The sequence below is a fragment of the Molothrus aeneus genome, chromosome 2 (genome assembly GCF_037042795.1).
Source record: "Molothrus aeneus isolate 106 chromosome 2, BPBGC_Maene_1.0, whole genome shotgun sequence".
NCBI classification, from domain to species: Eukaryota; Metazoa; Chordata; class Aves; order Passeriformes; family Icteridae; genus Molothrus; species Molothrus aeneus.
In genome coordinates this window covers 14,457,333-14,484,383 of record NC_089647.1, presented here as the reverse complement: position 1 = coordinate 14,484,383, position 27,051 = coordinate 14,457,333, and the positions used below count along the sequence as shown (strand labels likewise).

General features: G+C 41.1%; 3 protein-coding genes across 12 annotated transcripts in view; 1 reads left to right on the top strand and 2 right to left on the bottom strand.

Annotated features, from left to right (window-relative positions):
* The window catches only part of GABPA (GA binding protein transcription factor subunit alpha), a 29,327-nt gene extending 27,848 nt beyond the window's left edge, over positions 1–1,479 (bottom strand). The window contains exon 1 of the mRNA XM_066571938.1: positions 1,316–1,479. The gene's annotated coding sequence lies outside the window, so the exon portion shown is untranslated. The remainder of the gene's footprint in view (positions 1–1,315) is intronic.
* ATP5PF (ATP synthase peripheral stalk subunit F6) lies at positions 1,363–5,504 on the top strand. Of its 8 annotated transcripts, none has more exons than XM_066571950.1 (4): positions 1,363–1,602; positions 2,218–2,400; positions 3,641–3,765; positions 5,381–5,504. In XM_066571950.1, the coding sequence occupies exons 2-4, from the start codon at positions 2,231–2,233 to the stop codon at positions 5,407–5,409; spliced, it is 324 nt and encodes a 107-aa protein (XP_066428047.1). In that variant the 5' UTR covers positions 1,363–1,602; positions 2,218–2,230; the 3' UTR covers positions 5,410–5,504. The 8 variants fall into 8 exon arrangements, with proteins under 8 accessions (XP_066428047.1, XP_066428041.1, XP_066428042.1 ...); XM_066571944.1 differs by having other exon boundaries at positions 1,365–1,646; positions 2,221–2,400; XM_066571945.1 differs by having other exon boundaries at positions 1,493–1,602; positions 2,221–2,400.
* Positions 5,505–6,109: 605 nt separating this feature from the next.
* On the bottom strand, positions 6,110–26,631 carry JAM2 (junctional adhesion molecule 2). Of its 3 annotated transcripts, XM_066571942.1 has the most exons (9): positions 24,763–26,631; positions 21,656–21,769; positions 20,016–20,168; positions 16,814–17,019; positions 14,543–14,645; positions 12,996–13,103; positions 12,012–12,027; positions 11,259–11,292; positions 6,110–10,326 (listed from the first exon to the last, which is right to left on the bottom strand). In XM_066571942.1, exons 1-9 carry the CDS (start codon positions 24,947–24,949, stop codon positions 10,294–10,296), a joined length of 954 nt encoding a protein of 317 aa, XP_066428039.1. In that variant the 5' UTR covers positions 24,950–26,631; the 3' UTR covers positions 6,110–10,293. The 3 variants fall into 3 exon arrangements, with proteins under 3 accessions (XP_066428039.1, XP_066428038.1, XP_066428036.1); XM_066571941.1 differs by lacking the exon at positions 12,012–12,027; XM_066571939.1 differs by lacking the exons at positions 6,110–10,326; positions 12,012–12,027 and having other exon boundaries at positions 10,367–11,292.
* Between the last annotated feature and the right edge of the window lie 420 nt (positions 26,632–27,051).

The following is a 27,051-nucleotide window of genomic DNA, read 5'->3' as shown; positions in this document are numbered from 1 at the left end:
AGAGTAGTCCCCCTGTTCTGTTTAAGATCTATCTTATTCCTAGAACACGTGGAGTTAAGCAAGGAATGAGCCCACTGTGAAATGGGCACAAACTCTATGAGCAGAACTGTTTGCTACCCCAGCAGGTAATTGTGAGATGGGCTCCAGCTCTGGAGCTCATACACATAATCAGCTGATACTGAAGCCCAGTCACTGGAGTTATCTGTGCCCAGAGAAGCTCTGGTGTGTGCAGCACGTGGTTCCTATCCATCCATATTATCCAAATTATAGACACCAACACAAAGCAGGTAGCAAAGCAGACAGCCCGTCCTTTACAGATCAGCTTTTACAATCATGAGCCAGTTCAGTTTTATGATGGAGACAGTGGAGCACTGAAGAGGGTGGGGGAAAATCACACCAGAATTGATGGGTTTAACTTCCCTACCAACAGCCTGAAGTGAGAAAATAAAGCCAAACTGGGAGCTGTGTCTGTGCAGCATGTACCTGGCCAAACACTAGGAAGCAAACTATGCAAGATCATGGGATCAGTTAGGTTGGAAAAGACCTTCAAAATCATCATGACTGAACACCATGAACATCAGCTGAGCACCATGTCACCTAGAGCATGGCACTAAGTGCCACATCCAGTGGTACTTTCCTTTAGCATCTCCAGGGATGGTGGTTCCACCACCTCCCTGGGCTGCCTGTTCCAATGTCTAATCACCCCTTCAGTGAAGAAATTCCTCTTACTGTCCAACCTAAACCTTCCCTGGCACAGCCTAAGACTCTTTTATTACTGATTTGCGGAGGAGCAGAGCCCACCTGGCTGCAACCTCCTGTCTGGGAATTGTAAAGAGATACAGGGTCTTCCCCGGGCCTCCTTTTCCCCGGGGTGAGTCCCTCCAGCTCCTCCTGATCAGACTTGGGCTCCAGACCCTTTCCCAACTCCGCTGCCTTCCTCTCGACTTCCTCCAGCCCCCTTAATGTCTCTCTGGGAAAGACTGGCCCAGAACTGGACACATCACTCGAGGGGCTTCTCACCACTGCAAGGGGAGAGCCACAAGACGCCACACATCCTGTTAAGCTTTCAGCCAAAACAGGGCTTTTACAAGCGGGCATAAGTTTCCAGGCGCCGGGGAGGCCTCGCGATCCCCGCGGCGGGAGCCCTCGATCCCTGATCCCAGGGGCCCTTCCCCGCGGCCGCCAAGGCGCCACCTCCCCGTGGGCCCCGCTTCCCGCGGCGCCTCCGCGTCGTTGTTTGAACCCGAAACGGAAATGGGACCGCGGAGCCGCCGGGAGAGAAACGGAAACAAAACACGGGCCGGGCCGCGCTCACCCGCCGCCGCCACCGTCCGTCCGTCCGTCCGTCCGCTCGCCCGGCGCACCGACACGTCCCGCCGTCCGTCCGCGTCCGGGAACTCCCCCAGCTCCGGGTGCAGGACCGGCTCCGGGAGCGGGTCCAGGAGCGGGCTGCGCCAGAATCGGGGCGGCGCGCAGGCCCAGCGCGGGGAAACGCGCGACACCGCCGCGCCCCCGCACGAACTACGGCTCCCGGCAGCCCCCGCGGCTCCGGAAGGCCCTGAGCCCCTTTCCCTCAGTTGGAGGCGGCTCTGTACGGGGACGGTGCGTGCTGGGCTCTTCCTGCGGCTCTTCCCGTACTTAGCCAGGTCCCACGGGCGCTAAGCGGGGCCGGGCAGTGTGTGCGGCTGGGGCAGCCCCGGGTGTGCGGGTGCAAGGGGCGGGGGGGGGGTGGTGGCTCCCGGCGCGCACTGCGAGGGCGGCGGGGCCGAGCGGAGGCAGCGGCTCGGCCAAGGTGACTCTGGGGTTGGAAGTGTCTTCTTTTTTTCCTACTTAAACAACGCGAAGAACGGAATTCACGGTTTGTCTGGGTTGTTCTGTCGCGGTTCTGTACCGAGCCGCGGTACTGAACCGGGTCGCGGAGCTGCAGCCGTGGGATCACGGTGCCCTCGGGTTCAGTGGTTGCTGGAATTTCCCCTCCCCCCCATGCTGTTTTAAATAACCTTTGAATACTTCTCTGCTTTAAAGCTCAGCTCCAAAGTACATTTTTCTTTTTTCTTATGCATTTATCTTAACAATATCTTAAAGGACATATTTTAAAAATACTTTTCTGTATTTTAATAGCTCCAAGCTATTTTTTTTCCTGCTTTTTAAATGCATTTATTATATCGCCGAGACTAATTTTTTATTCTTCCTTTCGCGTTTTATTAACGGTTAAAGTAGTAGTGCCATCATGATCCTGCGGCAGATCTTGCGGCTTTCCTCCCTTTTCCACTCCGCTGTGTCCGTTCACCTGCGCAGGAACATTGGGCTCTCTGCGATTGTCTTCAACAAGGCAAAAGAGCTCGACCCCGTCCAGAAGCTCTTCGTGGACAAGATCAGAGAGTACAACACGAAGAGCAAGTGAGTAAAGTAAATTGTCTTAAGGGGAAAATCTGTTGATTTTGACATAAAAACATCAGACCTGAAGTGTTTGGTACTTCTGTAGGCTGGTCCGTAAATATTTAAGGTGTGTTTTCCTGCAACACTTATCTTTTTGCTATTGGGAAGGGTTGTTCTTGCATATCTAATAGAAGATACCAGTTTTTTTCCCCTTAAAAAAGAAAAAATCTGATGCCATTCTTCTTGGGCAGTTAAGCCACACAGTTAAGGCCTCTTGCACACTGCATGAATGTACTGGTATGTTAATTTTTACCCATCTACATGTTCTATAAATAAGGGGGGGGGAAAGCTAAACAAACCCTTTCTTTTGTTGTTTTTTTTTGGCTGGGGAAAACAGTTATCCTGCAGTCTTGTTTCCAGAAGCTGAATGGAAATAGCCTCCAAAACCAATTAAGAATTAATGGAATTATCAGGATAGTCCATTTACTTAACTGCTTAAGTTAATAAGCAGTTCCTTCAAATGGAATCTTAGTTTCTTGTAATGTTTGGATGAACTGCTGACCAGGAAACGAAAACTAAAGTAATTCTGTGTGATTTATTCTTGGGAAGTATTCCTGGGAAGGAATTAAGATGCTTCTTAGCTCAAGTGATAGAAGATGTGTCTATCCCTACCTACTAACCCATCTGTGTAGGGAGGCAGATATTTGGTCGTTTTACCAATCCTAAGCATGGATCCTGTGCTGGTACAACTGAGTGCTGGCAATCTAAGGAGTTACTATTTTAGTTATCCGATGCTTGAATGCCAAGAAGCTCCTGTTGTAGAAGGGATTTTTGCTTCTTTAGTGTTTAAAATGCATTTTCTTGGCAAGAACAGTTAAGCTTTACTAAATGAGATAACTAGTTCAAAGACAGAAGAGGTGCAAATCAGTTTTGTTAGGAATTCACACCTGGAACAAACAAAACTATAAGCCAGGAGAGCCTCCGTACTCATCAGTGATTTTGCCTCATAAGGCTTGGATTTTCATCCCTGATAATTGGAATTTCTTCACTGACAGCAGAAAACCTTTACCCTGAGAATCTTGTTTGTGTGTAAGGTAAGGAGGCCCTAAGGTGTCATATCTTGAGTTTTGGAAATATTTTAAATTATTTCTTTGACTGGCTGTTAAAAAGGTTTTAATTTATAAATGGGCTTGAAAACGTAGAATTTTCCATGTGAAATAATAGAACTGAGTTGTTAATCACAACTTTTAATGTTTATTAGGCAAGCTGGAGGGCCTGTTGATGCAGGACCTGAGTTTCAAAAAGATATGAATGAATCCCTTGCAAGACTCCAACGGGCGTATGGTGAGGGAGATCTCACCAAGTTTCCAGAATTTAAGTTTGAGGGTGAGTTAACAATCTCACTGAATTCTAATTGCAAGTAGAGACACGGGTTTCTTAAATTCCCCTTTAGTTTATATTTGTACCATTAATTTTGTGTAAAATGCCCTCTGGGAATCTTATGCTTTTGCACAGTTCACATCTGTTTCCATGTGACTCCTATTTTGATTATTTGCCTTTTCTAGTGGGGATGTGGTCTTCATTATACTACAAAACTTGCAGTCAGATCAGGCTATCTTGATTGTCCTTCAGACACCCTAAAGAGAGAGGTCAATTAGAAATAGCCTAGGGATTGTATTTTTCTCATTTTGCCAAAAAGATCAGCAGAATATAATGTGAATATCAGTTAGTCTTAACATCATCCAAACTGTGACTTTTTTGATTTTGTAAGCTCCTCTGGAAAGCCACTGATTTCAGAAAATTAACATAGGACTTAACTTCCTTACTTATGAGTATTTTGTGGCTAAATTACATTAAACCTTTTTCCTCAGCTATTTGGATATGATTTCTGTTTAACTGCTCTAAGTTTGTTTTAGTGTGGAAGGGAAAGGGCAGACAGCATGAAGCTTGGTGGGTATCTGGCAGCCAGCCAAGGCCTAGCAACCATAGTCAGCAACTTGTAGTTCTGATCAGACTGTCTGGGAATTCCAGACTTGGAACACACCTGAAAATATTTTGGATTTTGGTAGTATTTCAGTTGGGTAAAGTTGGTGTGAGGTTGTTACTGGTAGAGATAAAACAAGACTACCTGTAAAGTAGGATCTATGGTTTTTCTGTTTTATTTTTCCACAATTTTAGGGATGTAGTTTCTCTACATTCAATTTTATTTTTGTGTCATATGTGAAACTATGCATATTGAAATTTTACTTGTTTTTGTAAGGAAAAAGAATTTGTGTGACCATAGGAACAGAGCAAAATACAGACACAACATGACTTTGTTCTTTTGCCACTATTGCCTATTCTTGATCTAATTTCAATTAGGTTTCAAATTATACTTAATATGAGTAATTATATGAGTAGGAACATCAATTATTTTTACCTTAGGGATGCTTACTATAAGCTGACCCTTGCCTCCCAGACTTTGTATTGAAGACAGCAGGCATTAGGAGCCCAAGTGCCCAAAGCCCTAACCTTTGTGAGCCTGTACCTTTCACATCAAGAATTCCTTGGTCAGTGTTTGCACATGGAGAGTATCTTGCTGAGTTGAGTTGAAATAGTGTGCTCCTCTCTGTTAACATACTCTGATGGTACACTAATGAAAGGAAGAGAAGAGAGATTACTTGTTCAAATACTTGTCCAGTAATGTTCTGGTTGACCTCTTCAGTTTCTCTGCTGTCTTCTCCCCTATCCCATGTGTCACTAAAAGCTGTTTAGGCAGAATATTACTGAGGCTTAGCCTTTATACATAACTCCTTCAAGGTGAAAAAGACCTGTCTCCAGCGTACTTATTGTTTACTGCTGCCCACATTTAATCAGTCAGGAGGGGGCATAGACTGCAATGTACTGCTTTAGCTTGCCAATGTAATAGTTAGTTTTCTTTGAATTACAAATTAATTGTGTTGTTTGAAGATGGAATAAAAAAAGACTAATAGGAATTTTCTCTCTCCCATTCCTTCTGTAGAGCCCAAGTTTGAGGAGACTCCAAAGTGATCTCTGCAGCTTGTACACCAAACAGCAATGTACAGCCATGGAGTTGTTGAACATGGCACCGGTTGTAATTTAATAAATGTAGTACTTCAGTTTGATTTCAGTGGTGTGAAGAAGCTCTTAATTGCATGGTGAGTGTAGCTAGCTGTGATCATCAGCTCTTACATGACAGAGGCAGCTGAGTAGTGCTGCTCAGTGTTAACTGCAAAACTCCTTTGTGTGCTATGTTTTAATGCTTAGATATTATAACACTTGTAATGATACACCAGGAAGGAACTATTTGTTCTGGTGAGTTTATCAAAAAAGCTTCTGCAGAAAAAAAATCTCCATGAACCTTAAGTCTGTAGCAAAGCCCTACGATAGTGTTGGAGGTGCACAGTCAAAAGCATAGGCACAAAAGCCCTAATTCTACACTGCATCAGTGAACACAAAAGTGATGAAGGTAATCTTCCAGAAGAAAAGGAAATCTGCTAAAGAGGTTGTAAGGTGTGAATTTCTGCAACTGAACTATTGACACAAACACTTCTTCTAGCTTCTGAGGAGCTATTTATTTATAATAATTATATCTGAGAAACTACATAAACACTTTGACAGAGTCTTCATACTACACTTTGAATTGTATTGACATGATTTTTCTTCAGAATGAAACTACATACACAGTCTACAGAGAGAGAGACTTCCACATTAAACACTAAAACACTGCTTGAGCTTTTATTACAGGAAGATTTATTTTGTCAGCATAGAGAGTTTACTGCTACACGCTTTGAAATTGTATCAGATTTGCCAAAGTCATCTCTTAAGTCCTAGTACATTAGAATTGCAGGAGAAATTGAGCTCTTGACAATGGTTGAGACACAAGTAGTGAGATCATCTATGAAAGTTATTTGAATAGATTGTTCCAAGCTGCAAGAATGAATCTTGTATTGCTGCATGTACATATGAACATAATGAGAAGCTTTCACACAGAACTAAATTGAATATACAAGTTAATTTAAGTTTATTTGGGGTTTGTTTTTTTTTTTGACATACCATCACAGCTAGGTTGACTAAATATTGGTGGTTTTTATTTTCAGCATGTAAGACATGGAAACAATATTTACAGAGCAGAGGCCAAAAGATCCCTTGATGTCGTGGTTTTAACCCCAGCCAGCAACTAAGCATCCTATAGCCTCTGTCTCACTCCCTGTCCCTTCCCCCTACTGTAGGGAAGGGAATTAGAAACAAAATTCATGGGTTGAGATAAAGCACTTAAATAACTGAACCAAAGTAATAATATGGGAAAAAGAGAGAAAGAGAAAACCTGAGAAGCACAAGTGATGCAGAGCACAAGTGCTCATCACCACTCGCCTGTTCGCCAGCAGCAAATGGCCCCTCCCAGCTAACTTCCCCCCAGTTTAAATACTGGGCATGATGTTATATCCCTTTGCCCAGTTCAGGTCAGGGTCCTGGCCCTGATCCCTTGTGGCTGGAGCACCTTCTCACTGGCAGAGCATCAGACACTGAAAAGTCTTTGAGTCAGGGTAAGTACTGCTGAGCAACAACTGAAACATTATTGTGTTATTGACATTATTCTAATATTAATTAAAAAAACCAGCTCTGTATCAGCTACTAGGAAGAAAATTAATTCCCAGCTGAAACCAGAAAATATCAGCTGCTTACTCAATACCATTTATGTCATGCCAGATCCCACACTTCCCAATATACCAGCACCTTTCCTGTCTTTTTATAGATGCACACACAGATACCATTTCCTTAATCTGTAGACAATCCCTGTAGAAGTCTATTGAATTCATTCAGTCCATGGCTTTTGGCTTATACAGTTGTGACTTGTGAGTGTCATGAACAGTCTTTCAGGGCAGGGAAGAGGGTGTCTGGTGCTGGATTGGTGCACGCTGAAGCCAGTTCTGATTCTGTCACTGCTCTGCTTGTCCAGTTACAACAGAGTTCATTCTTAATACAGCAGTTGAAGGGGAGCTGGGTTCACATCCCCAAAGCTGGAGGGGTGGAGACAGGCACCATGAGGTGCCCAGTGCAATTGTGGACATGCAGCTGACGTAGAAGTGCTAATACACAGCATTTCACAGCAATTAACATCAGACAATGCACTGGCTATTCAATGAAATCAATGCACAAACCAGACTTGCCCATCCTTCCATCTTAACAAGTATGCCCAAGTCCTTGAGCAAAAACAATCCCACAGATGAGTTTGCCTTTGCCCAAGGCAGGAACAACCCAGACTGTCTTCTGCAGCACAGTTTTCACATGCGCTACAGGAACTTTATTCTCTTCCACATTAAAAGTTTTGATTGGGGAGGGCCAGCCCATTTGGCAGATCTAGTGCTGACTCACCAGGTGGCCTTTGCCAATGTGCATCCCAATGTTTGAAGGTTGCCCCTGGCCATTGCTTTCAATGTAGTTTAACAGTCCATTGGATCATGTGGTTTTCTCAGCTGGTTTATGATACAATATACCCACTAAATGCCATGTTCCTCGGCCATGCGGCTGCATCTGTGAGTTTTCCAAGTATTTCTAGTTTATTCTGTTGAAGAGGTGTTGCTTGGGGCCCCATGTGAAATCATTCTTCTGAATCACTTGATAAAGAGGGCTTACAATCAGACTAGTTCGAAATATGCATTTTTAAAAAACCCACATCTAAGCTTACATTTTGAAGAAATGGATTAGAATTTCTTCCCATAGGATCAGGAGTAAATTTGGCCCTTCCACTCTGCCTGGGAAACCATCCACTGGAGATGGGAGTAGCAGCTTTCCTGGAAGAACCCCCATCTGGGATTGTTTTCCTTACAATTCATGTCTCTAGGGTCATGGTAGGTCTCCCATCCCAATTCTTCATGCCTCCTCTGTGGTCTCTTAGCTAAACCCACAGGGTATCCCTTCTATAGAACCTTCTATATCCTCCCTCTTGGGCCAATGCTTACTGTCATTAGCATGGGTCTGTAGAGGTGAGGAACAGAATATAACCTCTTTGAACTGCTGAATCTCCTGGAACAGTTTATTTGATAGTTTCTTCACAGATGAGAGAGGAAGAGAGGTCGTCTTCATATTCCCAGAGATGGCAAGCCACCGTATCCACAGATGGTGGTGTGATGTCTTTTCAGATTAACATTGCTATTGGTTTGGTGTGTACTCTTGGTACTCTCTACAAACTTCCACCACAAAGGAATTGGTCTGGATCTGTAGGGAACCTTGTATTGTCCAGGTCAAAATAAATCTCTAGCATGGCTAATTCCCTCAAGTATTGGATATCTTTCCACTTGCATGGTGACATATAGCATCATTCTTGTAAGGATACCTTTCCTTCAGGCTTGACAGGAGTCGCTTCCAGAGGCTGGGGACTTGTGTCTCTCTTGCAATCACCTTGTCAATGCTTGCTTTCTTAGAAAGTGATTCCCTCCCTCTAATTCCAACCTGTTAGTCCCATTATCCCAGCATTGGAACAGCTAGGTGGTAGTATGCTCATCAGCACAACAGCTGAAATATTTATGTATATGCTGCAGCTCACTCAGGAGTAAGGATTGAGTGGTTGTCTCTTGTTGGCCTGTTACTGAAGTCTGTGTAGGTACAGTACATGTCAGTGGGGTTTCGGTTGCCACCGATCATTTCCTAACCCTAAAGAAGGCCTGAACCATATGCAACAACACACTGATTGTTACCAAAAGGACCAGGTTGGTTTCAAGGGTAGTCATAGGATATGCAAAGTCTTTAAAATTCTCAAATGCTATTGTAATCATCCTGGAGGGGAAGGAAGGTGTTTTTCCCATGGGTTGGCTCTCTGAGGGTAAAAGGCAGTAGATGTAACTGTGGATAGTTTCCAGCAGATGGCTCCCAAAGGACAGAGGGGACACACACCAGACAGGCTCATGACCAGCCATTCTATCATTTCACAAGCCAGTACAACATAGAACAACACAGTGATAACCTTAGCCCAGGCCTAGAGCAAATTAATCAATATGATGACCAGCAACTATTAAACCTATACAATGAAGGCTTATAACAAACTTGTTTTAACATGCTCTAGTCAGATCTGGTTTTATCTCAACCTTTTGAGTCCCACATTGGGTGCCAAAAAACTGCCAGCAGCTCAGTCAGCAGCTCAGCCCCATGCGGCTGCTTGCTCACTGTCCCCACTCCAGCCCAGTGGGAGAACTGGGGAAAAAAAAGTAAAACTGGTGAGTTGAGAAAACAACAGTTTAATAATTGAAACAAAGTAAAATAAGATACTACTAATACTAATCATAATAAAAACAACAATAATAGGAATTGTAGTGAAAAGGAGAGAGAGGAATAAAGCCCAAGAAAGGCAAGTGATGCACAACAGTTTCTCACCACCCAATGACTGATGACCAGCCTGTCCCCCAGCAGCAGTTGGCTCCTCCTGGCCAACTTCCCCAGTTTAAATACTGGGAGTGATGTTCTGGCGTGGAAGCAGTCACCAAGCACCAAGCCTGTTTAAGTTCCAGAAGTGTTTGGACAATGTGACAGGCACATGGTTGTGATTCTTGGGTGTCCTGTGCAGGGCCAGGAGCTGGACTTCATGATCCTGACGGGTCCCTTCCAACTCAGCTTATTTGATGATTCTGGGATTCTGTGCATATCCCTTTGGACAACTCAAATCAGCTGTCCCAGCTGTGCCCTGTCCCTGCTCCTTTTGCACCTCCTCACTGGAAGACCATGGGAATCTGAGGACTTCTTGACTTGGAGTAAGCACTACTCAGCAGCAACTAAAACATCAGTGTGTTATCAACTTTATTCTCATATTAAATCCAAAACACAGCTACTATGAAGAAAATGATCCCAGCTGAAACCAGGACATTGATACTTTTGTATAACAAGTAGTAATTTGATGTCCCTCACAGAGGCTGAAATCTTCTAAATAACAAAGGACTTGGTATGCTTGAAATCCTAAATGAAGCAAACAAGGTTACAATAAATAATAGTTCAAAGATTTTAACCAGGTTATTAGTGTACATTTCAGAAGAAACTAAGGCACTGAGCTTGACAAGAAATGTGTCTGATGTACTCTTAGTAAATATTCTTTTCTGAGATGGGACGTCTACAAAATGCACTCCACAGAAGTAGCAACCTATTCATAAATACAGGTATCAAACAGCTCTGTTCAGAGCATCTGATTTTTAAGTGCATTAACAATGATAAACAGATACCATAGCTCTTCAGAGCTTTATCTTTCTCACTCAGAGCAAACAGCTGATTTCAGGAAGTTTCTTATATACATACTAGGTCAAGGATTAAGCTTATGCAATTTAGTATGTTCTGTTTTGATTAAGAAAATGGGTGGTGTTCAGGGATCTTTTAAGGTTACATCAGTATTACTTATGCTACTTTAACTCCTCTTGTTCTTAAACTCTAGATAGTGATATTAAGTCACTCCTAGTTGAAATTTTACTTAGAACTCTATTCCTTTTGCACCAATCTGAAAAGCTGGAACGATGTAGATGTAGTTAAAGCCCTTTGAGCCGACTCAAGGAAGGGGAGGTGGAAGTAGTAAATTCAGCTTCCATATTTAGTCAAGTCTTTTGACCCACATTATTCTTAGAAGAGTTAGGGCCCAATCTTTCTCTTACTGCTGTCTTGGACTGTGTCTCAGTTAGTTATTCAATATGTACAAGAAGATGCAAAGTATGGAGCAAAGTGCTGCAGCCTGCGTTGCACCTAAGACCGTGCAATAGGAAGCTGTAAATGCAGATAAAGTGTTGCCAGGTATGGGCACAGCAGGAGTGAGGAGTTTGTGTACATGTGGAAAGACATTACAGATCTAAGGAATTTTGAAGATATCTAAAGCTTTTAAAACATACTGGTGAACACAAAAGACTTGCCTTTTCACTTGTAGATTGATAGTTTGTCTTCTTTCTGTTAACAAAGCAAGAAAGGAATACAGGTTAAAAAGTGACTTTTCTGGTGCTGGGTTTACCCCTTTGGGAGCCTTATAAATGAATGCATTTTTCCAGATTTCCAGCAATCCTCAGGAATTTTTCCCCTACTCTTAGAAAAACTGACTATAACAAATCCATTGAATGGTTTTAGATATCAGTCATCTCATAAACCACGGCCAAACAGCTTCTCTAGCTTGTCTTTCCAAGTCTTCCAGTTACACTTTTTGCCTACCTCCTGGCCAGAACTAAAATAGCTTGGGGAATTCTGACTTGCTACTAAGAAATTTGAGTGAAATAAATCCGTATCAAAGGAATAGACCAGGCACTGTCAGAAAGTTTCTACCAGTTATATTTTTACAATACACTTCCTGAAATAACTTGAAGATATGCATATGAAAGCAGTTCAATTTGGTTCTGATTGTCTTTTGTCAAGTTTGAAGAGGAGACACATGAATAGCTGAGTTAGAAGTGTAAGCTGTAACTATGTAAAAAGACATATCTCTCTGTATTTACCACAGTAATGTAATGATTCACTTTCTGACCAGCACACTGGTTTCTATTAAGGAAACCAGCTAGTGTGTAGGATCAGGTATATCTCAGTGTCAAGAAAGCTATTGCACAAAAATCACATTAGAAAGGCTGTAAAAATCATGTAAATGAGGTTTGCAGTGATTTATGTACTGCTTGCATACTTACTGGGAAGAACTTTCCTCTGAAATAGAAAGGAAAAAAAAAGAATTAGCACAAGAACAGTTTTCTAAGCTGTTTTAAAGTTCTTTGAAATAGTTATTCCTATAATATTCAGCTCTTCAGTTTCTAGAAGGAGTTTCTGAACCAAATGTCTCCTTTTGGTGTAGTGAGTTTAGACAGAAGAAAGATTAGGTTTCAAGGGTAAATGAAGCTCCAAGTGAACTCTAACGAGCAGCTCTGTAGCCTCTGGTAATTTCAGGCAGCTGACCTTTTCAGATCCCAATGTTTAGCATCTATTGTTGCTGTGCTCAAGCCTATAGGTACCAATGTAAAGGCTACAGAGAGGGTTGCTGGATGTCAAGCTTTATGCAGCAATCCCTAAAAGCAAACTTTTTCCATGACCCAGAGGAAGAAAACAGTTAATTTAGTTTCCCTTTCATCAGAACTTAGTTGGTCAGGCACTGTTGACTAAAGCAGGTTTAATTTTCTTTTGCCTTTCTTAGACACTCCTTATCAAAACTAGGATGGAGAGGTTCCAAGAACCAGAGTCAGGCTCGTTGCTTTCCCTAGGTTGTTGTTTGGTAGCCTTAAGCAACTGCACAAACATCTCCATGTCATTTGCAAAGTACCTTTTGCAGCTGATGTTGGCAGAATAAAAATGTCTGCAAAAAATATTGCTGTTTTAATGCTCTCCAGCTTTAGTACCATGGAGTTAGACCCTTCATGGAAGGGAGGGCATCATCAGAATCATAAAATCATGGAATGGTTTAGGTAGGAAGGGACCTTAAAGATCATCTGGTTCCAACTCCCTGCCATAAGCAGGGACACCTTCCACTAGATCTGGTTCCTCAGGACTCCCTCCAACCTGTCCTTGAACACTTCTAGGGATGGGGCACCCACAGCTTCTCTAGGCAAGAGAGAGTGTCATGGAAACACTGCTAAATAAAGACATTTTTTGACTCAAGGAAGGAGTGATTTTATTCTACTTACTTGCAAAGTAGCCCTTTTTTTGGGCATAGAATACTCCAAGGCCGCACAGTACCATCACCAGAGCCACAATTACTACAGCCACAATGATACCGCTTACATTAAGGTCATCTGTAATTATAAAGCAGAAGTCCTATGTTCTAAATTGTAAAAATTTCCACTGGCTGGATTTTTCCCTAATTACCACAGGCATTTTTGTATCTATAGGTGGGCTTTGGCCCAAGATGCATAAGTTAATTAGTAACAGTTAGATGTATTTAAGCAGTAAAAAAGCGCTAATGTGCCACAGCCACTTCAAGAGAAGTGCTTGGTACATATCAGCTGCTTAGTTTGGGTCAAAAGTAAGAAAAGAATAAGAAGGACCAAGGGATACATATTCCTTATCATATCTACCCCAGATAAGTATTACCCAAGTCATATGTCTCTGAGGAAAAACATCTCGACATTTTTGTAAATGTTAAGCAAGTTTTTTCATAGTTAATTTGCTTAACACAACTGAAACAGCTGATGGCAATTGAGTTCCACTTCTAAAGAACTCTTCAAGTGGGTTTTTTTAAACGCAGTGATTTTAAAATTTTTAAATAGCAACGCTTTAAAAATACAACACAATAAAGCTGAGTTGCCTGAAGTTAAACTCTACACCAGGCTACTGAAACATCTGGCCTTTTCATTTTGAAGGCTTGACTTTAACCATGACAAAGACCACACCCATATCCTGATACACTCACTAAGAGCTTCAGACTATCATTCATTTTAGGAAAACCAAAATTATCAAGAAGCAGAAACATTTTCATAGGTTTTTGTTATGTTTCCAATTATTTGGATCCCAACTTTAAGCATTTTTTAATATATGGTTGAGATTTTTACCCCAAAACCTACCAAATTTTTGTACAATTTAGGCTGACAGCAATTTAGGACTTAGTGCATATTTTCACAAAGTGATTCTATCTCAGTAGCTTGAGGAACATTTGCTCATAATCCACCAAGAATGCATTAAAACCCATGACACAGTGATTTTCAGCTAAGTTCCATGAAAGCACCATATGGAACTTTGCAGTTCCATGTGCTGCTTTACGGAACACTTGGAGAGGATCTTCCCTGCAGTAGTTACTAGGATTTGTTACCATTTTTTGGGTATGATATCTGCAAGAATCAGTTGTGTATTTTGCAAAAAAAAACCCTCACACATTTTGGGTTATTACAGACTGTTACATTAAGATTTCCCATGAATGAATCCCAAAAGGGAGGCTTTATGTGAAGAAAACATCCCAGTGGACTGGCACACTCTTCTGTAAGCCTTCCACAAAAGCATTTGGAAATATTAAAGTTCTCATATGGCTCATATGGCTGATGCTTTTCTGTGAATTCAGTGTTTAGCAATCTAAAAGCTAATTCCTGTGATAAGGAACTTATTATTTCTCCTCCCCCCAAATGCCACAATCAAATAAAAATATTTAATTCAATCTGGTCTTAGATTCTTAGTTATACCATGCAATTACATAAATCCTACTGCAAGACTGTCTTCCACTATTATTTTCTTTAACACATACCAACTTGCATTCGCTTCACTGAGCATTTTTGAGATAATCCAATCCCATTGGAGGCTTCACAGAAATACTCTCCAGTGTCATTCTTTGTAACTGTATTAAACAGCTGTTAAGAAAGAGTCCAAAAACATTATCAGAACAACGGAAAAACATCCTGTAGGATGGAAATTTTGACATGTCAATGTAGATTTGTTTGTTTTAAACAAATGAAACCCAAAAAACCCTGAAGGCAAGTAAGAAATTCTGGTCTATTTCAACTTCGTAACAGCTCTCTAGTCACATTCCCTGGTCCTTCAACTTCTGCTTGTTGCCTAAGAAGTTCCTTTAGATGGACATTTAACTCAGTGGAGTATATCTACAAGGAAATTAATTTTTAGTGGACCAGAAATTTCCAATAATATCCACGGTTTTAGATATGGTCTAATTTCAGAATAGCTGAAATCAAACAGTTTCTTCATTTTATCAAAACAACAACCCTATTAACTGATCCTTCAAAAAACTTGACACATATTGCTTATGATGCATTGTTAAATGAAATTTTTCACAAGTAAAGAGTTTGGGTGGTTCTCAACCCTCCAAAAATGCACTTTGTCTTCTTCCAACAGAGAAATACTAAATGATACTATTTATCAAATACTACTACTGTAAAAATGAAATGAAAATGAGAGTGTAGCAGGAGGACATCTCCCCCTACTACAGAAGAGCTTATCTGTTACTTGTTAGTTGGTGCAATAACTCAGAGCATCTTGCTCTCACATGAGCCTCACAGGAGCCTTGGTGAAGTAACTCAATCAGGACAGTTTATCTTGTAGTGAATTATTTCATCGCCATGGGATTGATGCTTTCAGCTGACAGTGAACATCTTGCTGTGGAAGCAGATATGGAAAGACAAGCTGGAATTTCTGACTGACAGACACTTCATTTTACAAATTATAAAAGCTACACCATATTTTCACAAAGCTGAAATCTTTTGCACATTCCCTGGAAATGTGTGGGGTCTCCCCCCAAAGTCAGGAGCCCACTTTGTGTTTTCTCTCCTGGGGGCTGAGTGTAAGGACTCTGTGTAGGCTATCAGTAATTCCGTGGTAAGTTACACTGACTCCTAACCTACACTATTTCCTTGCTAGCTGTAATATAGGTACCTTAATGTCATGCACTGTTTTATGTAATCTACTAGTAGTTCTTTTATTTTACACTGTGTAATAAATAACTGTTTAAGGCCTCTTGTCTGTTACTTTCTGCAAATTCAATAAGTAACTCATTTTATAATAGACCTAACTGTCCACTCTTAAGGACTTGTGAGCCAGAGCGATTTAGGTGCAGGTCACCTAAGTAGAGCTGCTGCAAAAAATCTAAGCCTAAGGCAGGGCTTTTCTAAAGCTCTCACTTGATCTGTAACAAAGAGATGGATAGAAACTGACCTCATGTAAATTCCAGTATTTCTAGTGTTTTAATTGTTAGACTTTTTAACTGTTTCTTTTTAATGTATGCCATACTTTGATATTTTCAGAAGTGATTAGTAAGTTTTAGTAGTCCACCCATTCCATGATGAGCATTCAGAATATCTGAATGCTTAGTCATACTTCAGTTTTCATGTTTGATTTTGCACAAGAGTAGTGTTCCTAGAGCAACTCTTTACTTCTGAAAAATCTCAGCTCCCTAAGTAGCATCAAGTTCTTTTGAAGGATCAGCTAATGGGGGAAGAATGAGAGAGACAGCCAGCTCTGAAGGAAAATAAAACCCCACACCACAACCCACAAAATAAACTACAACTAAAATGAAGAACTAAGCTTACTTACAGTCCCAACTCATTCCCCGTGACTTCACAGGTCCTGGATGGGAACTTGTAAATGGCACTGGATTGCAGAGATTCTGTACTGCCCTGAGTGCTGCACTCCCCTTGAAGTGTATGAAGCTACTGTTCCAAATTTTAAGGTTCTGTCAAATATATCTATTGCCATACCAAAACCTCATTCTCACCTGGCACTAGTTTACCAGCTGACAAGGTAAAATTTGTCATGTATTTCTAGATTCTCAGTTATCACTACTGCAGCCTTGCACCTCACCCACTTTGTGTGTATCATTCAATGTCTATGGCTTGTCACTGGTTTGAGGCAGAACCACCTTCTACATCTCAGCACATTTCAGCATGACATTGACCTCCAACAAAGACCTTGTGAATTTTTGGATTTAGACCCCTGTGCATCATTTTACTGAACAGTAAATTTGGTCTCCTTGATAGCTGTCTATGACAGAGTTGGTTATTACACTTACCAGAGTGCCAGACTTTTTGTTCATGGTGTAAGTTATGTTTGCTGCTCTAGCACTGCCTGTTGCTGTCTTCTCCAGCAAGGCAACACCATTCTTGTACCACTGGTACTCAGATGGAGGGGAGCCCTCAGTTTCCTTACAACTCATCTGCACGACCGTTCCTGTCATTGCGGAGCTGGGTACCTCACACACTGGAGTAGTCGGAGCAACTGGACAGTGAAATTGAACTTGTTACACATGTACTTATACTGTCCACATCTGTCAGAGTCTGAAATAGTTCATGCCTCAAACATTGATATAAAGTTTTGCCCATTATAACAATGTATAAAGAAGCTACAACCAAAGAAGCCTCCCTGAAGATACCTGACTGGGACTTTGGACTGAAAGTCAAAGTGCTGAGATTAAATAAAGTGAAAACTCATTCTTCAATCACCTGAAACAAGCAAGTGAACAAGGAAAAGAATGTGAGCCATACCCAGCAGCCGTGCTAAGAATCATCTCAGGCTTGCTTTGGGTGAGGGAGGCCTTAGCCTGTCACTGATGGTGGAGACAGGAATATGACATTTGGAACACAGCGAGGTTCATGCAGCAACAGCCAGAGTTTATTGATGTGTGCCCTCTTTGTGAGGGCTTTGAATTTCCTGTTCTTACAGATATTATTGGTCAAAGGTCTTAACTCTGCCCAGCTCATTGGCCAATGATAAGGTGCATTCCTGGTTCAAAGGGATTGGCTGGGGTACCCTTGTTTGAACTTGAATTCAGCCTATCAACTTAAAACCTAGACCCTTATTTACTCCTTATTGTCTAACAAGCTAGGCTGGTTGAGTTGGTATCTGCTATGGCCTAATTACCTGTGCAGCCATAGACCAGCTATAGCTGTCACAGTAGCCCACTGACCCATTTGTTGGGAGCAGGCTTGCACAGATTTTCCCCCCAGCCGAGGTGTGTTTTGGTGTGTTGTAACCTCTGCTCAGGGGCAGGGAACCCATCCTCCCTTACACAAATTGGCTATGGAAACCCCCGGCCTTGGGAAGGCCACATCCACAGGACATTCACGTGAGAGAGGCAGCTGAGGGGGTGCCTTAATCCATCAAAGGCTCCCTAAAGTGCTCCCCAGTGTCATTGCTGAAGCCTTGCACCACAGGACTGCACGTGATGCAGCAAACCCAGAGTCTGTTGTAAGCGACAGTGGCAAACTCCCCCTGCCTCCCAAGGGAGGTGTCTGGATTTTCCTACCTAGCCTGAGTATATATTAACCAATCAGATTCTTCTTCACCACCAAGAAGACCAGCTGGAGAGGATCAGTGAAACATCACTGGGATCCACTGAGTGATGGTATTTTCCTTATTCTGTCCCTGTTACTCTCTGTCCCTCCCACATATTTCTTATTTCTCTCTCTCTCCTTCTCTCATATATTTACTATTAAATAAACCCCATACTATTGTCACTGGCATTTGGTCTCGTTTGCACCTTGATTTGGCAGGGGCATTTCTAAGAACTTTACTAATGGGATCATGACAAAATGAGAGCAGGCTGACAGTCATTGTGAGGAGCTGAGCACTTGAAAACTACTACATCAATGAAATGAAGTGTAGGAGAAGGGCTGGAAGGCACAACCCTGCTACTGAGAGCACAGTAAAATTTATGAGTTGCTAAAAATGAAAGAGGTGGTTACTGCCAGCCTCCCCCCACCATATGCTGTGTCATCCTCTCTCCAATCTGTTCACTTTCATCCAACCCCAGAGAGTTTGTTTCACTTTGTTTCTTGTGTGCAACCCCTTGTTCACAGACAGAGATGGGATAACTTGGAATCTGTAGTTCAGCAATTGGCCCCTTCCCTACCCTAGTATTTAAAAACAGAAGTGAAGAAGAGGAAAAAAGAGTTTTTGTATTAAAAAGAGTAAATTTTTGAGAGGTGAATGTCAGAAAGATTCACCGAGACACTGGCAGTCATCACAGGCACTTTAAAAACCCCAGTCTGAGGACCAAAACCAATTGGTTACTACATGCTAGTTTAAATTAAAAATGAACATTCACCCACACAGATGCAGGAGAACTATTTGTTCCTTCACCTATGAAGATGAACATCTCTTTTTTGATTTTTAATACGTGAACAGAAAAGAAACTTAATTTTTTTATTTTTGGTACTTAACATTATATAGAAGAAAAGTAATGGTGAAGAGGCATCCGTGGAACATTAAAAGAACAAATGATACCTTAACTAGTATTGATTGTTTTTTCTTGGTTGATTTTAAGATAAAAAGCAGAAATAAAGAAAACCAAATGAAATATCAATTCACATTAACTTTCAAAAAGGTTTGTAAGCCACACATATCTCCCCCCACTCTTTCTCCTTTGACCTTGAAGACTTCAACTTTAAATTAAGAAGCCACATTTAAAACAGGAAAGCTGTTGAGAAAGTAGAAGAAATTGGGGTTACCACATTGTTGATGCTAATCAGAAGTTCATGCATTTATCATCTTTTATGAAGAACTTAAAAACTTTATGTATAATTTTGAATGATCAATTATTATTAGTTTTAATAGGACAAATATAGAATCTACAAAAGCAAGTATTCTCTTTTGTCCCTGTACAGGTAAAAAAGGAAAACTACTGGCCTCTACCACTCATCCAGTGCAACAAATACCAAACCCAAGATGAGAAAACTGTGCTCAGTATTCACTTTTCCATAAATTCCTTAACTGGGAAAGAAAACAAAGACCCACAAAGAACAAGTGCTCCCCAGTAGGCACCACCATCTCTCCTGTAAATAAAGTCCACTCATTGCCAGCTCTCGGGCTGGCATTGCACAAAAACTCTCTCCTTCCAAAACCAGGACAAGACTGTAGCATCTTGAAACGAACTTCTGCTTATGAATATTTGATAAGTGTTGACAGATGCTGACTTTCCAGAGCCAAACACCATAATCATCTTATCCAGATTCTCAGTCACTGAGCAGCTTCAGTTTTGAGAACTGAAACTCACTTTGATTTAATAAAACCATAGTTATGTCCCTTTCTAATGCAAGTGTGACTTTTGCCAAGCTGTTTTGTGATGTTGTAGAATGCTCAAGTGTGTTTATAAACCCAGCCCGAAGAAGACCCAAAAACCCAGCAGCCACACACTGAGTGGGCAACCCTACATTCAACATCCCAACACCCCATCATCCAGTTTCATTAAAAAGCCTAAGTAGTAAAGTTTGTACCCAACACTGTGAGAGTAATAGTAGCCTCTCCCAGGCGTTGCCCCTCTTCACTCTCGGCACTGATTTCACAGCGGTAAGTCCCAGAATCCCTTCTAGTCACGTTCCTAATTCGGATTCCTGTATTCAGCATCTCTGCTCGGCCTCGAAGATCACCTTCAGGGAGAACAGACAGAGAGGTTTCTGCTCTTTGCTTTTAGAATCATAGAATCACAGAGTGGTTTGGATTGGAAGGGACCTTGAAGACCATCTCGTTCCATCCCCACTGCCATGGGCAGCGGCACCTTCCACTAGACCAGGTTGTTCCAAGCTCCATCCAACCTGGTCTGGAACATTTCAAGGGATGGGGCAGCCACAGCTTCTCTGGCAAGCCTGTGCCAGGGCCTCACCATCCTCACAGGGAAGAACTTCCTTTGTATATTTCCTCTGCATATCTAACCTAAATTTCCCCTCTTTCAGTCTGAAGCAAATATCTATGGCTCATTAGCTTATACTGAAATCATGTACAATTTATTGATATTTTACGTCATATTGTACATGAAACTATTGCTCATTTGTTCAGTGTTAGTTACCTATCAGCAAAGAGCAATATGTAATCCCCTTCTGAAAACAATATGAACCTTCCATTTAGTCAAAAAACCACCCTCAATTCAAAAAATCTCCATCTACCATACATTATCCACTTTGAAGATGGAATGCATTTTTCTGCAGGTGTTTCAAGAAAATATGTATAGCAGTAGTGAGGTGACTGAAAGACATCCCTTTCCACTAGAGACATGGCAATCACTAACTTAATTACCTTAAAGAAAAAGTTGTGAGTGAGACCACAGCAGAGTATTTGACATTTTAACTTGGCAAGGAAAACTTGATGGATTTAGCAAAAATACTGTCATCAGACTTCTAACAATAAAGAAGTTTTTGTAATTGTGCAGCTTATTATGAAAGTTACATGCACACACAGAAGCATGAGTTCCAGTGTTTCTCTAAATTAAATATATGCAGAAAAAAACCCAAGTTCATCAAGGTCAACACATCTGCAAGCTCTACTAACTAACAAAATCTCTGTACTTTTATTTTACTTCTCAACCTTCGTTTATTGTGTTCAATGTAACAGAGACCAATATGTTCTCCAACACACAAAGCTTAAGTAAGTCCTTTTCAAAACATACAAAGAGAAATTCTTCTTCTGAAAAGAATACAAATAATTTATAATATACAGCTGAGTTTATATTTTATGTATATAAAAAATGCTGAATTATTCATATCTAAGCCTCCTGCTTTACAGGAGGCTTCAGAAACCTCTTTTTAGGATAGGAGTGCAGAGCCTGCAGTAGTTAGGGGAATTTACATCCGCATGTAATTTCATTGTTGAAAAATCACAAGAAATTTGCAGTACCATTTTTTTTTAGTCTTTAATTTTATTCTATTTAACTTAATTAAAAGGTAACTAATAATTGATGATTTTAGAAAGAAATGCCTTTTTTTTCCCCAGAGAAGGATTCTGTTTCTCAAAACGACAGCTCTTCTATATGAACAGTTAAGAGCCTTCTTGTTCAGTCTTATTCTTGGTGTTGTTCCCCAAGAAAGAGTCAATAGCTATGCTAGAGAATGACATGTTAAACCATCCCTTTGCAGTACTGTACCTGTAAATTCACTATCGTAGTAGACAAATGAGACTCCTTGAGATTGGATTTTCTTCCACTCTATTCTTAAACTCATCCCTTTCGAAAATTTGTGTTTGCAACTAAGAATAGCCTCTATAGAGAAGAAAAAAAAATAAAGACAAAAGGGAAAATTAGAGATTTTAGTATCGTGTTGATATACATTCAGGCTCCATAAAATTCATGTTCATCCTTCAAAAGAACTTGTACAGTCAGCAATGGCCAGATCTACTTCTCAAAGTGATGCTTCTCCAGATTTACACAAACACAGTGGGGAAAAAGAAACCAGTAATTTTCTTATACTTCAGTGACTTTTGGGTCAAACTTCAGATGCTGGGGATTCCCATGCTGGATAGGGTTTATTACTTTCCCCATCTAACATGGGAATATCTACTTTATCAATTACATTTTTTATTACTACCCTCATTTTAGTTTAAACAATTCTGTGCAGATCATCCCTAAAAAGGGGGACTCTGGCTTTGTTGTAAACATATTTTTTGAGTTACCATTCTGAATTCAGTATCAATAGCTTTTCGGTTTAAATGTATAATTTAATGGAGATGAAAAATATTGCAGTAAGATGGTTAAAGAAACAAATGCAATATAGACCTTGCTACCTGTAAGCTACTAATTTTCCAATACAGGCCACAATATCCAGAGCAAAAGCCTTTATAGTTTTGACAAGGCCTGTCTAGCTTTCATAATGCCAACACACACTGCTCAAACATAATCAACCATCATGCTCCTTTCCAGTCTAAACAAATGAGGCTGGAAGGTAATTAGGAGCTACAGACAGATCTACTTCCTTGCCCTTCAGAATCTGATTTCCTAGGTCTGCTCTGAAAAGAAAAACCCAGACTGGTAGCCTTGGTGATACCTCACAGGGGAAAAAAATATCCAGACTTGAAAGAAAAATTGAGGCAGGAGGGTGTTCCTTGCCAGAAACATGTTACACGTGCACTGGCTGTTTTGAAAAAACATACTGTGCACTCAGGAAGTCTGAGGTTCCTGACTTCAGGTTGAGTGTATGGGTGGAGGCTTCCTGAATCTTAAGATTTGCTAGTTTCCTTCCCACTTTGTTTTTTGTATCCTTCTAACAAAGAAAAACCATCATTCAAGCTCAGCTTGCTTTTGCTACTGGCCTAGTGTCAGCTGGCTTGTCAAATGAGCTGGTCTCTCTTAGCTGACACAGAGACAGCTCAGCTGAAGTGTTCTCAGCTGAACAAGTCACCTCTGTCTCAAATGAGCTGCCCCTTTCTTGCATCCCACATGTTTTTGTTTCAGAAAAAAACCCTAGCACTGATGCCCACCCACTAATCTTATTCAGAGAAAAGGAATGCATGGAAGAAAGAGAGTGTGCACAGAACAGAGAGATAATAAAATTGTCCCTAGTTATAGCTCCCCTCTGCAACTTTTTCCTACAATAATGGAGTCAGTGAGAGGTATTTTCCAGACTTGCATTAAAGTAGGTCCACAGGATACTGTGCATCAGCACTGGTACTGCTAGGCCTGCAAAAGCCCTCTGGAATCTTGGAGAGATCTGCACAATATTTAATTTGGATTTACATCTGGTCTGGAGGCTATCATTGGTGATAGAATTATAGAATATCTCAAGTTGGAAGGAATGCCAAGAATCAATGAGCCCAAGCCCCTGCTCCTTGCAGAAATATCTAAAACAAAACCATGACTAGGAGTGTCACCTAGATGCTCCTTGAGCTTGGTACCATGACCACTCCCCTGGGGAGCCTGTCCAAGTGCCTGACCATCCTCCTCTACAGTCAGAGGAGTTAGAGGAGAAAAGGAAAATGCATTTCAGACCAGCTGCACTCAGTGGAATAGCTGTCTATTGGCCCTGCCATCTCTTAGTGCTGCTACACATGGAGAACTTGGCTTGGCATCTGGGCTGTGCTAAACTGATTCCATTCAATGTACAAATAATAAAAGAAAAAATGCAGGCTTATATAAAAAGACAGAACCTAATCAAGCTGTAATATTAGCTGAAGCATTTCTCTCTGGTTTTGGCTGCCTTGAGCTCTAAATGCATTCTGTCAAGAGAAGAATACTTAACAGTAGTCCAGATGACAGTTTTAGAGACCTCTAAAATATTTGATTATTACCTCAAAATGCTGAATAAGGTTTAAAGCTCAGAGAACAGTTTTTTTGCTCCCAAATTCCCACCTCTCTCCACTCCAACCAAATACAAAAAACAAACCCACATAACCCACAAACCTCACACTACAGTACTCCCCTTTCTCATCTACCCAGCAAGCAGGTTTTCCTCTTTGCCTCTGTAAGTTCTCCACCGCATTACTGGAAGTAATTTGCTGTTTTATATATGACACATATATATATATATATATACATATATAACTATGTAAATAGCCATTACAGCTACTGACAAGTAAAAATAGCCATTAAATTATTGTTACTTACAATTAACTAACTTATATCTGTTCTTTCTAGTCCTTCACTTTTCTGTCTTGTCATTTATAAAGATATTTAATGTTTCTCCTTTCCATCAGCTCCCATAATTTTGTATGGAAGGAAAGCAGGCAGAAGTTACAGGACTGACAAACAAGTCATAGAACCACAGAACAGGTGAGGTTGGAGAGGATCTCTGGCAAGCACCTAGGTCAACCCCACCTTGAGTGGGGGGGGTTTTGTTTTGTTTTGTTTTGTTTCTTTCTTTCTTTCTTTCTTTCTTTCTTTCTTTCTTTCTTTCTTTCTTTCTTTCTTTCTTTCTTTCTTTCTTTCTTTCTTTCTATTTATTTTCTATTTATTTATTTATTTATAAGTGGGAGCCTGCTTTGCTTATTCCTGGTCACATCTCACAGCAGAAACCAGGGAGAAGGTATCCTCATGGGGGCACTGGCATTGTGCCAGTGTCAAACCATGACATTTTTTGGGCAGTCTCTGTATCATGTGAAAATGGGGACAAGACCAAGATAACACAGAATCAGTGGAGAAAGTAGGCACATGACCCCTCAGGAAAGAGGAAGAAAACCTCAGTAGCTGCACAGCTTCTGTATACACAGTTTGCATGTATTGTGTATATATTAAAAATTATCACAGCAATGCCCACACTGTACCTTTAAACTCCTCTGCTTTTACATTTTTGTTATCTGTTTCAATGGAGATTCCAGACACATCAGGATCTGCAAAAAAAGACAATTCAGCAATAAACATTCGTGATTTCACACAAAGCACATTGCTTGTGCTTTGCCAGCTTGTGCTTTGCCATTTTTGAGACCTCCTCACACTGTACAAGTTAGACATTCACTAGAAGAAAGCGTACAAACAATGAGCTAGACCAGGGCTGGCCTTGAACAGTTCATCTTTTTTCTCCAGGTTCTGGTATCTGTAAAATACAAGTAATTCTTTTTTACAATGCCATAATGATATTAACATGTAAGAAGTTCTATATAACCAGTAAACATTTTATGCTATGGTAATGTCTGTTTATAACTAGGGAGACATCTATTAATCCATAAGTGTATTTTCCGTAACATTCTTATTACAAGGCATGCATATTTTCTGAAGAATACCACTTACAGTTTCTACAGGGTAAAAGTACAGTAATTGGCAATTATCTCAAATTCTTCTTGAAATGGGAAGGAAGATAATGAAGATTTATTAACTCAAAGAAAGAAAAAATCTTCATACACTCTTGGATATCTTATTGTTGGGGGAACTGCAGGGGGTTCTTCTAAAACAGATGGCTGAGGATGGAATTGTGTGAAACAAGGCAAGTATTCTATCTGAGAACCATTCATTGGTAGTGAAAAGGATGTTGCCCTACTAAGGAAGAATAGAAAAGACAGAAAATGAACAAGAAGGAAGAAGAATGGGCAGAGAAAGAGAGAGGGGGCAACTGGGAGGAAAAAATGGGTGTTAGCAGCAGAACCTCAGAGTGGGCTGTCGATGTCCAGCTGGCAGGAGGTGTGGGCACATGTCCCATTGGGAGAAGCCTTTGCAGCTCCTGGAGCAAAGGCACAGCTCCTGCACAAACAGGCAGCCAGACATGAGGTGAGCAGGCACTGGAGCAGGAGGGGCAGAACCCTGGGCAGGGTCACGGTGCAGACCATGGCGACAGGCTAGGTCAGCGACGCAGAGCTGGATGCAGGTGGCTCAGGTGGGAACAAGGCAGGCATGGGGCAGGAATGCAGGTAGGCAGGACAGCTGGAGCACATGAGGGAGACCAAGTGGTAGGGCTGGACACAGAAAGTGGTCAGCAAGCATCCAGCCAGGGAGGGGTACAGCAAGAGAGTGAGGGTAAGGAAGGGCCAGTGAAGGCAAAAATGGTGGCAAAAGAACCAGCTAGTCAGGGCTAAATGATGAAAAGCTCCGAAGCTTGTGACACAGTTACTTTTATACCCTCTGGCTCCTCCCAAGGTCTGCAATGCTGAGAGGAGATCATTGGCCCAGTCCAACATTCCACTGCAGCCCAATGTCCTTTCACCATCTAATTGGAGAACCTCTCTGGAGATCAGTGTCCTTGGTGGCCTCCTACTGACTGCCCATTGTATGTGAGATGTGAGATGGCTGCCAGGCAAAGGCTCCTGGGAGACAGGGCTTTCCATCTTCTCCTAGCTGCCTCCTGCTGGTAGTGAAAGATTTTAAAATCATAGAAAATTCGGGGAGCTAGAAAGAAAGTTAGGCTTAGTAGGCCCTGGGAAAATGTTAAGGGTAGGCCCTTGGAAATGTTAGGCCTTGTGTTTGCTAAATCATGTGAAACTGCACCTCTGTAATCAATATATGATAAATGATATGATTGTTAGATGCGATGATTACTTAATAATTAGATGTAATTATTTAATAATAAGAAGAGTCATGAGAAACTATGTTTGAGGGTTTGAGGGAGATCACAAGAAAGCCATGCCTGGATGAAATCAATGTATACAATAGAACAATGTAAATTTAATAATTAATATGTAAGTTATATAACGATAGAATACAAAACATGTGAAACCATATTGGAATCAGATTTGGGTCTGCGTACCCCTGACACTCAGAGCTCTTAAATAAAAGCACCTGCATATAATCATTCCATGATTATGTGTTCCTGAATGCTAACACTGCAAGTAGCACTTGCACAGCCTCTCTCCACACACCTCTGGTAATTTCAAACAATATTGAGACAGAACTCAAAATCTAACTGATTCCTCACACTCATGTATTGGGAACACTGAATAATCCAGAAAGAACAAGTGAAATAACCACTAGACCTACACCAACCCCCACCCAGCTACCAGGAGTTGGGCACAGGTATTACAATTAATCCACGTCAGGTTAGCAAGTGCTTAACAACAACTGAACACAGTTCTTTACACAGCACACAGCACAGGGCTACTTTTTTTTTTCTTTTTTTTTTTTTTCTT

Coding starts and splice junctions, on each gene's coding strand:
- ATP5PF (XM_066571950.1), top strand. CDS start 2,231: ATGATCCTGCGGCAGATCTTGCGGCTTTCCTCCCTTTTCCACTCCGCT. Junction 2,401..3,640: donor GAGTACAACACGAAGAGCAA/GTGAGTAAAGTA, acceptor AATGTTTATTAG/GCAAGCTGGAGGGCCTGTTG. Junction 3,766..5,380: donor TCCAGAATTTAAGTTTGAGG/GTGAGTTAACAA, acceptor TTCCTTCTGTAG/AGCCCAAGTTTGAGGAGACT.
- JAM2 (XM_066571939.1), bottom strand. CDS start 24,949: ATGTCTAACTTGTACAGTGTGAGGAGGTCTCAAAAATGGCAAAGCACA. Junction 21,770..24,762: donor AAAAGCAGAGGAGTTTAAAG/GTACAGTGTGGG, acceptor TCTTCTCTATAG/AGGCTATTCTTAGTTGCAAA. Junction 14,646..16,813: donor ACAAAAAGTCTGGCACTCTG/GTAAGTGTAATA, acceptor CTTTCTTAACAG/CTGTTTAATACAGTTACAAA.